The following is an 11,805-nucleotide window of genomic DNA, read 5'->3' as shown; positions in this document are numbered from 1 at the left end:
GCAACTATGGTAAGCCCTCTCGATGTTGCTGCCCAATTGCAACCCTAACATGAAGCATGGGAAAAGGCCTCAATCCTCGACTTCCCGAACGAGATTTTCCTGGCGATCTTTTCGATCCTCCACGAGTGGTCCTTCGAAGTAGAACGCAAACAACACGATCCGGCCTTGTTCCCCTTCGCGCTCGCGCAGGTCTGCACGCGATGGCTCGACGTCCTCTGCATGGTCCCAGAATACTGGCGCAGGGTCATCCTCCCCCTCGAGTCCCCTCTGCTTTCCCCATCGGTGCTCGACGCGTACTTCGCCGCGTCCGCCCCCGCTGGGATCCACTTCAACCTGCGCGCGTCGTACCACCAGACGATCGTCATGGACGCCGCTCACGAAAACGCGCGGGTTGCGATGCTCGTGCGCGCGCTGCTGCCGCATCTGGACCGGTGCTACGCGCTGTACCTCACGCTCATGTACCGCTCGTCGACGATCGTCGCGAGTGCGATCCTGGACGGCGCGTCTGCGGCGAATCTCGCCGTGCTCTGCGTCGAGTCGTTCGTTGCGGACACGCAGGCGCCCCTGCGCCTCCGGTACTTGCGGTGTCCGAGCGTGAACAAGGTCTCGCTCGACGCGAGGAGTTTCGTAGATTTTGTGCATGCCAGCAAGACGTGGGAGGAGTGGAACAGCTCCTGCATGAGCGTGCAGGCGGACTTCTTGAGGTATAGGCCGCCGCATGGTGCGCCCGGGCTGTCACCCGCCGCGCTGGTGGAGGCGCTGTTTATCCTGAACGACGCGAGGGGGAGCGGGTTCGTCACTTTTACGGATATTGGGTTTGACTGCTCTGCGCCGCTCGATGAGCGTGTTTTGACCAAGCCTCCTCTTCCTCTTCCCTGTTCTCCTCTTCGTTCATCCGAATCGACCGCAGACTCTAACCCCAATGGCGCCAGCGACCTGCGCCTCCTCAACAGATTCACCGGCACCCTCCTCTTCCAGCACATCGACAGCTCATTCATCAGCACCCACTTCCCGTGGCGCAGCATCCCCAATGCATCCGTGATGCTCGTCGACTGCACGGTGCCCACGCCCCTCCCGCCCATCGACGGCTACCAGCTCTCGCTGCAGGAGATCGACCGCACGGAGCACGTTCTCAACGCGCTAAGCAACTTCCAGGGGCACTGTCTAAGGGCAGACAGGTGTGCGGGCTTCACCGACGACATCCTCAGACGCATGACGCCTGTGGTGGTGATGGCACCGGCTGGCACCACACCCGCGCAGCCTCCCACTGACGCGGACCCGCCCCCACCGCCAGTAGAGAGCGCGCTCGGCGGGCCAGTCCTAGGCCCCAACATCGAAACGCTCACCGTCGTACGGTGCACCGAATCCTATACGATGCGCGCGCTGCGTGAGATGGTCCAGGCGCGCCTCGACCTCGACCACCCGCTCGTGGCGCCCATCGACCTCGTGGACGTGTACGCGGCGCCAGAGCTCGGCGCGGACGACGGGGCATGGCTGAGGGCCCATATTCAGCTTGGGTACAGTACGTCTGAGGAGTAGGAGGCGGAGCTGGCGGAGTCGAAGGCGAGATGACTTTCGCTTGCGGCGAGCGCTCGCTGAGGGCGGTGGTCGTTATGACGGCAAGGCAAATGTGGAAGTTGTCATGATAATGTCCCGTGTCCAAGGAGGCGGACGGTCCTGCGTGAGGTGGACCAACTCATTTCATTCCATGCCATGGACAGCGCGTATCGGACATGCTCTCGTGTTCCACCTTGGACGTCTATTGAAAACAGTTGCCAGCTTCCTCATCGTCTCTCCGGGTTCCCTTTGCGTCTCAAGGCATACAATACGTTCACCTCATTTGGGGCCTGAGCTACGGATGATCCAGGCTAGACCGTATTCATCTGCTGGTATCTACAATTGACCTGACGGACATATGCAATAGGCGTGAGCTCAACGAAGACGGCGAGGTGTAGCTCAGGTACCACATCCAGTTTGGGTGGAGCAAATTAATGGCAGAGGCGAGTGAATGCCGAACCTTCCTTTCTCTTTGTTTGACTGAAGCGCCTGCATCTGGCGGTGGCGACGGTGGCGCGCGGTTGTTACGGTGGCAAAACGATGCACCACATTAATGATCACGCCAAGGAGGCGGGTAGTTCTTTGAAGGTAAACTCACTCGTGTTATGAGGTATCGGAAATGCCCTTGTGTCCCGCCCTCAACGCTGTCTCGAAACCAGTGGCCTTTGCACGAGCTTTGTGGCCTCTGGCAAGTTACGGCCTATTGCAGCTCGCGTAGATCTGCTTCAACTTTCAAGCCTCAGGCTCTCACCAGCTGTGCGCCAGCTTCCACCCTAATGCGGTTGTTGGAAATATTCTTTTTTTCGTCTGGTATCTATAACGCTCAGGTTTGAAGCTTCTGACAGTTAGTAAAGCAATCATCCGCCCCTTACACTGTAACTTACACCTCGAGTTTCTGTTCGTCTTATCTGGACACAACGTAGGGCTTGAGCTACGGACCGTCTGTGCCAGATTATTTGACCTGGAGTCGGACGTGTACGCTGGACAGAGATCAGCGATGACGACAACGCGTAAACTTGAGGCCATCTGGCTTTGGTACAACACGCCGGCGGTCGGAGGCTTCGCTGGCGGAGGCGGGTGTGCGCTGATCTTTTTTCTTTCCCGCCTCCGTCGGTCACTTGTTTGAAATACTTTTTTTAATGTTTGGCATAGTTCTTCATTTGCAAATTTCCTCGTCCGATCTGTCTTTTTGTCTCTGTTCATGAATGTAAGCGCTGGAAAACTCGAAGTTTCTGATAGCGGGTCTATTATCGTTCTCCCTTTGCTGTTCCCGGTCGGTGCTCAGGTGCTCACATTCCCTGGACACGTTCTAGGGCTCGAGCAACGTCAGCGCGGTGGCAGCCGTCAGGAAAGCTGCTTAACTGTAACTCTAAATATTGCATGTTAATTCTTCCCCTTCATTCCGCGGACCACCTAATAGTACAGGAAGTCCTGCGGCGCCCCCATATCCATTCTATGCTCTGCTGTTTTAGTCTTTTTCGGTCATGTTACCAACAAACTAGTCGCCGCCGCTAGCAGATCCGAGTTATCTGCTAACTTGGTCGAGCGGATACCCGCCTCATTCGCTTTGTCGTCGCTCAATGTTTATTTCCGTCACCGGCATCAATGTAGCTATTCGTCTCCGCGGCGGCGGTATGTTTATCCACCCTTGAAAGCTTGACGTCCGCATGATCTGCGCCGGGGCACATTCTGTCGTTCATTACCGGCGGCAACGTTGTGGTCACCTGGCATATTCTGTCACCATCGCAGTCGCTGCCATTTCAAGTATGTCCATATATGTGGTTTTGTGGCGCAGGGGCTCAGCGCTCAAGGGTGAAAGTCAAAGCGGTTGATAAGAAGCACATGGATTCGCTGAATTACAGGAAAACATGACACGGACGAAGTTTAAATTCCGAAGTCTGTGTTTCGGAGGTTGCCGTCGATTAGCTAGCTGCAGGACTTCTGCGTTGACGCCATGCACCAACGATGTATAACAAGAACACAACGTTCTAGTCCCAAGGAGGTCACAACATGATGGTCGATCGGGCGCCGCCGGTCGGTGTTCTCTTTAGTAAAGAACAGAAGCGACACGTTACCTGATGAACAGCTCTGACAGGAGACTAAACCTTCCCGACATCTTTGGAGATATGTTGTTGTTGCAAACTTGGACACAGGACTTCACCGTCATACAGCTTCCGACTCGAGCTATACCAACTAGGGTGAGCCGTCGGAATCTGCAACTGGAGCAAACCCCCTATCTCTAATCTTACCACTTGGCGACGAGACGTCCGTCTCAGTCATTAGATACTAGGACTCTGAGAACAGATCGAAGCAAGTAAAATGAAGGCACTGTTCAGGCTTCGATCGGCTACTGTTAGGCAGTGTCGAACGTTCTACGATCAACGTTCAACACCTATAACGTTACCACGCCACAACCATGGTTCTACTCACCAGCGATCTCTATAGTTGCGCATCGGTCACCACGGGTGCCACAAGGCAGCCGCCAAGTTCAAGCTCAGCGACACGTTCCTGTCTTAGGAACGACAAAGTGCGTCACAGATGTTCCTCCTTACACCGCCAGTGATACGTAGGTTGACCGCGCGATCTGATATCCGCGCGTCCAGGGGCTTCTTCGATGCACCTCGAATAGCCATCTGGCTGTGCCCCATCATATCATCGTCGCGCTGCGTTCAATATTTTCTCCGCATTGTACCACGTACGTACTGGACATGCACGCATCGATATCATCTGATAGCGGCGTTCAAGCGTGCGGGTGCGGACTGTGCCTCTGCTACTACTGCACATCTACACATCGACATGCACATCTCTGGTGCGTGCCCGCATCTCTGAAGTTCTCTCTTTCCGCAGTGATTCTCTGATCCACTTCTCCGAGTCCGGATCCGAGCTCGAGTCCTCTGATACACGGCGAATCCCGGGCTGAGCATCCACACGACCGCCCCAGATATTTCCGTGCTCGACGGCCCTGCCCCAGTTCGTGCCACGACGATGGGCGCTCCGCATCCCTCCATCAACCCCATCATTATTATCTTTTAGCCCATCGCGGAGATGTAACCGCCAAACCCAGCGACCTCTTGTTTCATTTCAGCGGACCACTTTGGTCTCTGTATATCCCCGTAAGACGCGCAGTTAAGTTGCCGACACCTCGATGCAATGATGCCAGACCGGTGATGGTGGGTCTTCTTCATTGTTGGAGGCGATGTTGGGCTACCTATTGGAAGTCCGTCGGCTCTAGAATGAGCTACGCTAAGCCTTCATGGCATACGGCGGGCCTGTTGCGACCCATGATACCCGTTCCTCGAGCGAGCTCCGTTACGCTGCGATTCCCCCGAGACGGCTCCCCGTTCCGCTTTTGCAGGAAGCAGGAAGCTCCTGGTCAAGGAAGCAGATACTTCAGTGGTTGTTGGATAGATGGAGCCTGGCGATCTCCGGGCTTATTACCTGCCCGTCGGGCCTAGCTCTGCCAAAGGTCCGTCGAGTTCTCATCGTGTCCCAGGCTCAGCTGGGCTGTATCCGCGAATGCAACGAACTAATCTAGCCGAGATAACAACCGGACGGGAGGTAATTTTCGGGTTCGTCCATCTTGGACCCACTTTACCACCGGCCGCGGCCGGGCGGGTCGCGACAGCGATTGCGAAGGTTGCGAAGGCAGGAGGCAGGAAGGATAATGTTTAGTTGTGTCAACCGCTGGTAAATCGGCGTACCGGCTTCTTGGGGACGGAGAGGCTTGCCTTCTCCTTGGCGCTGGTGCAAAGGACCCTAATTCTGTCAAGACTTACGAGAGCGCCGGCCCAGCTGCACTAAGACACTTTAAAGCGCCTTTATCCCGCCGCCCTAATCCACGGCTGCGGCCCCGTCGGTGCCTTCCTCACCGAGCTGCGCACAGTAAGGCGCGTTGCGCCGCCGACAGCGACAGGGGCAAACTTTGTACGCCACCTACGTGGACCCATATGTTTTGACACGGACGCAATCACTCGCAGTCCGGATTTGCTCTATCGCATCTCGCACTGGATCTGGCGATCCAAATTATCATGGTGTACCTCAATAACGGGCAAGTGCTCACCTCGCCACGTCCCGTAAGTGGAGGGTGTCAGCCGCTCCGAGCTGTTGATCGAGATCCGCGGGGTTCACTGCTACATAGGTACATACTCCAGATGCCTTGCAAGGTGTTGCATTTCTATTGATCGGTTCAACTTGGGCAAGGGCGCCACGGCGTTTGCCAGTGATATGCATCATGCAACCACATGGACATGCAGATGCGCAGGTAATGCAGGGGTGCAACCCTCAATTAACAAGACATGATCTCGACCAACTCGCCAGTGCCACAAGTGGTAAATAAAGAAAGAGAGAGTCGAGTTTCTAAGAATACGGTCTATATGGCTACATCACGGCTTGATGATCGGAATCAACGCTCGTTTTGAACTTGGGGCGAACGGGCACAAACCTTAGACTGTATCTCTCCTCGCGCACCACCGATATCTCCCCAGTACTGAGTCAGCAGTTGCATTTGGCAGCTGCACGCGAAGTACGCGGCGTTTGGATCGGTGTATCTGTCTGATATGATCCCAACGCGCACCGCAGAAGCGGCGTAACCTCAAAGGTCGGGTTGGGACAAAGCACGGCCCTGCTCCTGATCATACCGCAGATATGAACTCGAAACAGACGCCTGCCGCATCACTACTTGGCATCAACGTCCAAAAGCCTGAAAAACCTCGCCGGCTTCCTACACAAACCACATCATCATCAAACTCATGCGCCTTTTGAAACAGCGAACAGCGCATAAACTGTGCCGTGCTGCCTTTACTGTAAATCTGCGCTTCATGCGGGCGCAAAGCTGAAAATAGCAGACCTCGCACTTACTTGATACCGCTGATAAGGCCTGACGGGACGAGTGGGCGTTGAAACTCAACCATGACTTCTAGACCAGCTTGGATGCCGTAACCTATCGTAGCGCACGCACGCAGAAGCAGAAACAGAAACAGAACACGATCAATCAGACCTTCACTTTCTTTCTTTCTTACTTGTTAAATCAATCCATCTCCTTCGCGGTCTCCTTGATGCCATCGCAACGCCGACCGGGCTGCAACGCCACAGGAACGTGATGCAAGCAACATGCAAGCGGAGTGCTACTCCTAAGCGTTCTCCGGCGGAGACCAGTGGACTGTCTTTCACAAATAACGCCGAGATACCAAGACGACCAAGACCAAGAGGGAAAAATTGTTTGCTGTAATAGGTAGGGTAGAGCATGCGCGGCGCCTCTTTTTTTTAATTCCAAGTCCTTTCTACTACTAGAATACATGCAGGAAAGAGATCAAGAGTAAGTAGATCCTATAGAAAACACGACGACAGAATATAATAAGTAGAGTAACCCGCAAAGGGTAGACCAGCGAGCAAGCACGAGACAAGGGGGAGAGCAGCGGCGACGGCAAATATTGGCATTGCATTGAGGCAGGCAAGATAGAACAACGGCGACAGAGCAGCAGCGGCAGCAGGTGAACCATCCACACACGACATACATTCGCGACGACGAGTGAGATACAGCACAGGAGGAGAGAAGCAAGAATGTCATAGTCTAGAAGATGAGTGCGATGGAGCGAAAGAAAGCCATGCAGGCGCGCAGCTAAGGGAACATCACGCTCGACGGGAACACCACCCCATCAGGGCGAATCATGATGATCGAGCGACGCTTGGGCACCTGCTGTTCAGGCGGGAGACAGCCGAGCACCTCCGTGCACCGTATCTCGACGTACGGCGACGGCTCCGCGCCGAAGAAGATGTGCACCGGGTCCGCCTTGTTGAAGTTCTCCCCGTACACCGTCAACATCTTGCTGATATGCGGATGCGGCTTCGCGAGCACGCCGCGCGACTGCGCGCAGTTCGACTTGGGCGCCTCCGCCGCGCGGTCGGGCGGGAGGTACTTAACGACGCCCGGGAACGGCGTCACGGGCTTGGTCGGGATCGGGAACGAGCCCGTCTGCGGCGCGTTCTGGTTGTCGAACAGCACGGGCGGGACGTAGAAGTTATACCGGACCTGGTCTGTAGGCACAAACAAACACGGGTGTCAGTTCCCAACGACGCGGCGGCGTATATGAAATCACAGAAGTGCTCACCGGTACCGACAATGGTCCACACGCTCGTCTCGCCGATGTCGATCTGCCAGAGCGCTCCCGAGGACGCGCCCGCGTCGCTCCCAGAACCCCTTCGTGATGACACGGAGCCGGCCGACGTAGGCCGCCGCCGGCCCTTGGTCGGGTTCTTGCCCAAGCCACCGGCGCTCGACGTCGACCGCTTGCCCTTCTTGACTCTTCCGCCATCGTTGGTAAAGTCGTTTGATGACGACGGCGAGGCCGGCTCGCTCGTCACGCTCGTCGCGCCCGGCGCGCCGTTAAAGTAGTCCCCGTTACCGCCCATAGACACAGGCGTCGAAACAACAGGCGAGCCAGGCAGAATCGGCGACGTCGGCAAGGGGGGCGTGTTCCACTGCCGCCCGTCGACGGGGCGGTACGTGTTCACCTTCTCGCCCATGCACGAGAGGAACGCACCGGTCGCGCCGGGCGTGCCGGGCTCAGGCATGCCCTTCGCTGGGTCATACACCTCGAACGCGATCTTGTGCAGCTGCGAGACGGGGTCGCCGCAGACTTCGCTGAGCGCGCAGTAGTGATCTGCGACGCCCTTGGCGCCCTCCTGGAGGCCACCGCCAACCACAGTGGTCTGATGATCGACCTTGCGAATGATGAGCACTGGCGAGACGACGCCAGAGACGAGGCACTGCAGCACGACGGTCTGGTTGTAGTAGATCGGAATCTGCGAGCCGTTCGTGGGGAAGGGGATCGCGTTGGGCGGGGGAGATGGATAATCAGGCTGCGGTGGTGGAGGCGGGGGGACCTCGAGTCCGCCAGCCGGCTTGTTGACATCGACGATGTACATCACGAATGGATCCCAGCTGGCAGTGCGGGCGATGAAAGATGGCGTATTGGAGCGAACACGGGCGTCGATACCCATGAGTGGAGCACCATCAGAACCCTTGAACGAGGATCCTGAGCCGGAAACGCAGAGGTACTTGGTGGACACCGTCTGTGACCTCAGCCGGTGGAACAGCGAGATCGTCGAGCCGTGGTTGATGCACACTGCCGAAATTTCTTCTGATTAGACACTTTTGAAAAATAAAATGCGCAAGCACGTGCTCACATTCAAGGTTCTTCGCGCTTTGCCGCTTCTTGCTGGGCTTGCTGATAACCTTGATGGGCCGAGAAGGGAAGGTCCCAATCACACGCTCGGGCTCATCGTCCGACGACGGCGCAGTGATCTTGACGAGCGCCTCGACCTTTTTCTTCTTCTCGTCGACATCAGAGATGAAGAGCTGCTTCCCGACACACCGCCCAATGTACGTCGTGCCCGTGGGCGCGTCGTTGACGTCGAAGATCTTGCCCGAGGCAGACGTCCACTCGATCGAGCCCTCCTGCGGGACGGGCTCGCCCGAGATGCAGATCGTCACGCGTGGCGGACACAGCTTGGGTTCTTCTCCGCGGCGCACCACGTCCGTCCACCACGAGTTGCCAATCATGATAGCCGTCGGCGGTGGGCAGAGGAAGCGCTTCTCCGTGCCGTACGACTTCTGCGCGACCTTGCTCGACATCACGATCACGGTCCGCTCTCCAAACGCGAGCCGATTCGGCGTCCGCACGTACTGATCTAGGTAGGGGCTGCGCAAACGGTACCGCCATCAGCATTGGCCAGCAAGAACAATGGCAAAGATTGATTTATAAGCAGGGGAGAAGAGAAGAACTGAATTGAACGGATGACTAACCGGATAAATGTTTGGAGATCGTTCGATGCGCCCATGCCTGGCTGGCCTGGACGCATGCCCGGGAAGTCGAGCATGGGCATCCCAGGATGCCGTCCGGCCTGCATATACTGCACGTCCTCGGAGTAATACGATGGTCGGAAAGAGGGATTGGTATCCTGAGGAGAGACGCTGTGGTACAAGTCGGGGGAGCCGTGCTGCATATGTGACGAGATGGGGGAGCCGTGAGCGAAGCGCGGGTCGCCCGCACTCATGCGCTGCTGGAAGTGATGTAGTGCCGACGGGGGATAACTGCCGCCGTTGCTCATCGCGAAGTCGTCCTGGAACGGCTCAGAGTGGTAACCACCCGGGCCGCTCATGCTGGGAATACGGCGGCCGTTGTCCTGCTGGAGGATATCGCTGAAAGAATGGTTGTTGGACCCGTTCATCCCTGACGACTGGGGGAAAACTGGGGACTGCTGGATGCCCGTCATGGGGTCTGTGGGGCTAAGCGGGGAAACCTTGCCACTGCTGTAGCTGGAGGGGACGCTCATAAGTTCGTACGGGTTGCCATTGGAGTTGCCGAACGAGCCCTGTGAGTCGCCGAAGTTGGTGTGATTGTAGACATTTTCGGAGGAGAGGCCGTAGCTGGGCCCTGAAGAGGATGCGGAGCTGGCGCGGTACCTCGAGGAGAAGTTGTTGGCGCCGTTGGTGAAGAGCTCTGGCACGTCCATGCCCTCCTGCTGGTCGAATGAGTGGTTCGAGATGTGGGGGTGAGCTGGGGAGTTGTTGTCGACAGAGTGGATGGGGGAGAACGCGTTATCGAGGTCTGGCTGGCCGTAGAGGGCGTTGGGTGGATGGTGGGGTGGCTGACCCTGGTGGGCTGCAGAGGACGAAAAGTCCATAGAGAGGGAGCGTTCTCGGGAGGAGAAACCGCTGGAGTATATGTCGGAGATGGAGGAGGAGGAGAGGCGGGGATGGTGGTGGTGAATGTTGCTGTCGATGTCGAATCCCAGGTCTGATCGGCGGTCGGAAATTGCCGCTGTCATCACGGACGGCCAAGCGGCGGTTTGAGCCATTCAATTTTACGACAGCTTTATGGAAATTGGTCCGTACAGGAGTCCTCAAATCTTGCTGATAATCTGCGACGAACAAGGGCGCCTCACCACCTGCACAGTCCAAAACAAGCCATCAGAAAACATGCAGAATGCGGTAATGAGCAATCAACCATCCAATGCACAGGACCAGAGAGCGCGCTTACCAAATTGCAATTGCAATTAAAATCAAAAAGGCGTAACGACGATGGATGGATTCGACGCGATGGATCCGGGCTGGCCGATTAACCGGGCCTATTGCCAAAACTCAGATTTGCTTCCGTGCGCCAGCAGGGACGCGGCCGCAAGACAGGCAACCCCACGCGGAGGGCGGAGATGGTCGGGATGTGTAAGGCAAGTGGTCGGCGCCCGATGTCCAAGTCAGAGTGGAGGCTAAGACCTTGGCAGACAATGCTCGTAAGCACGCGCAGGGTCACGGAGAGGTGGTAGATAGAGAGGTGCGACAAGTGTAAGACGCAGATGCAGATGCAGACGCGGGGTGCAGTCGACGAGGCGCGACTCGAGCCAACAAAAAATGACTAGTGACTTTCGAGATCGGGCACCCCTCTCTCCTCTTATATGCGCGTGTCCCCGTCTTCGAGTCTAATTCTGGGAGGCTGATCTCGCGCAGGCTCAGATTCGACTCAGCACTCAGCTGCGAAACCCGCGGCAAGGCGCTGATCCACGCACGAAAAGGAGCCGGACGAGGGCTGCAAAGATCTGAATTCGAGTTCTTGTCTCGGACAAACAATGATTAGAGCGACCGTTACTTCATCTCCTCATTCAGTGGTCTCTCGCTTCTTCCTTTCTCGTGCCTCTCGTTGTCCCCGCAGCCAGCCTATCGGTTTGCAGCTGTATTTCTGGACCACAAACCCTTCATTTCCTCCGATTGGCCCCCGCCCCCCAACCTTGTGCGCTCAGATCCTGCTCGCTCGCACACTCCTCGGTCCATATAGTCGCATATAACCAGCCATCTCAACACCCATCCCCCTCTTCTTGTTACAATCTCATACACTATTTTCTCTCCTCGGCCATTGCCGCAAGGTACACTCGCTCCTCCAGATCCAATATGTCGATTTTACACTTTTAAATTAGGATGCTTTGATGGCACTTGCCTTTTCCCTTTTCGCTCATCACGCTCCCTGTGTTATCCGACTCGCGAGACGTCCATGGCCTCGCAATGTAAATGCAGTCCCTCTTGGGCTTCTTCCTCAGCCCACGCCGCTTCCCGTTGGCAACAGGTGGGCCGACATGACGCGAGACGCCATGGAGTTCTCCTTCTGTCTCCGCCTCTCCACCACTCCCTGCTCACGAGCCCTCCCGTCACTCTTCCGTGCCATTGCCGCATCCGGGAAGCCCCTTTTCCTTTCCGCG

General features: G+C 56.6%; 2 protein-coding genes across 2 annotated transcripts; one reads left to right on the top strand and one right to left on the bottom strand.

Moving 5' to 3' along the window:
• Nucleotides 1-66: 66 nt before the first annotated feature.
• CONPUDRAFT_163818 (uncharacterized protein) lies at nt 67-1,078 on the top strand (the record flags this gene model as incomplete). The annotated part of the gene is made up of 2 exons (XM_007768529.1): nt 67-791; nt 933-1,078. Coding segments are annotated over exons 1-2 (717 nt in total), but the record flags the coding sequence as incomplete, so codon positions are not given.
• A 6,096-nt stretch (nt 1,079-7,174) lies between these two features.
• On the bottom strand, nt 7,175-10,242 carry CONPUDRAFT_88829 (LAG1-DNAbind-domain-containing protein; the record flags this gene model as incomplete). Its single annotated transcript, XM_007768528.1, has 4 exons — nt 7,175-7,590; nt 7,665-8,681; nt 8,743-9,257; nt 9,362-10,242. The coding sequence occupies 4 exons, from the start codon at nt 10,240-10,242 to the stop codon at nt 7,175-7,177; spliced, it is 2,829 nt and encodes a 942-aa protein (XP_007766718.1).
• Nucleotides 10,243-11,805: the final 1,563 nt, after the last annotated feature.

This window comes from Coniophora puteana (assembly GCF_000271625.1).
Source record: "Coniophora puteana RWD-64-598 SS2 unplaced genomic scaffold CONPUscaffold_4, whole genome shotgun sequence".
Classification (NCBI taxonomy): Eukaryota; Fungi; Basidiomycota; class Agaricomycetes; order Boletales; family Coniophoraceae; genus Coniophora; species Coniophora puteana.
Note: the sequence above shows the minus strand (reverse complement) of the source record. Positions and strands in the feature narration are given on the sequence as shown.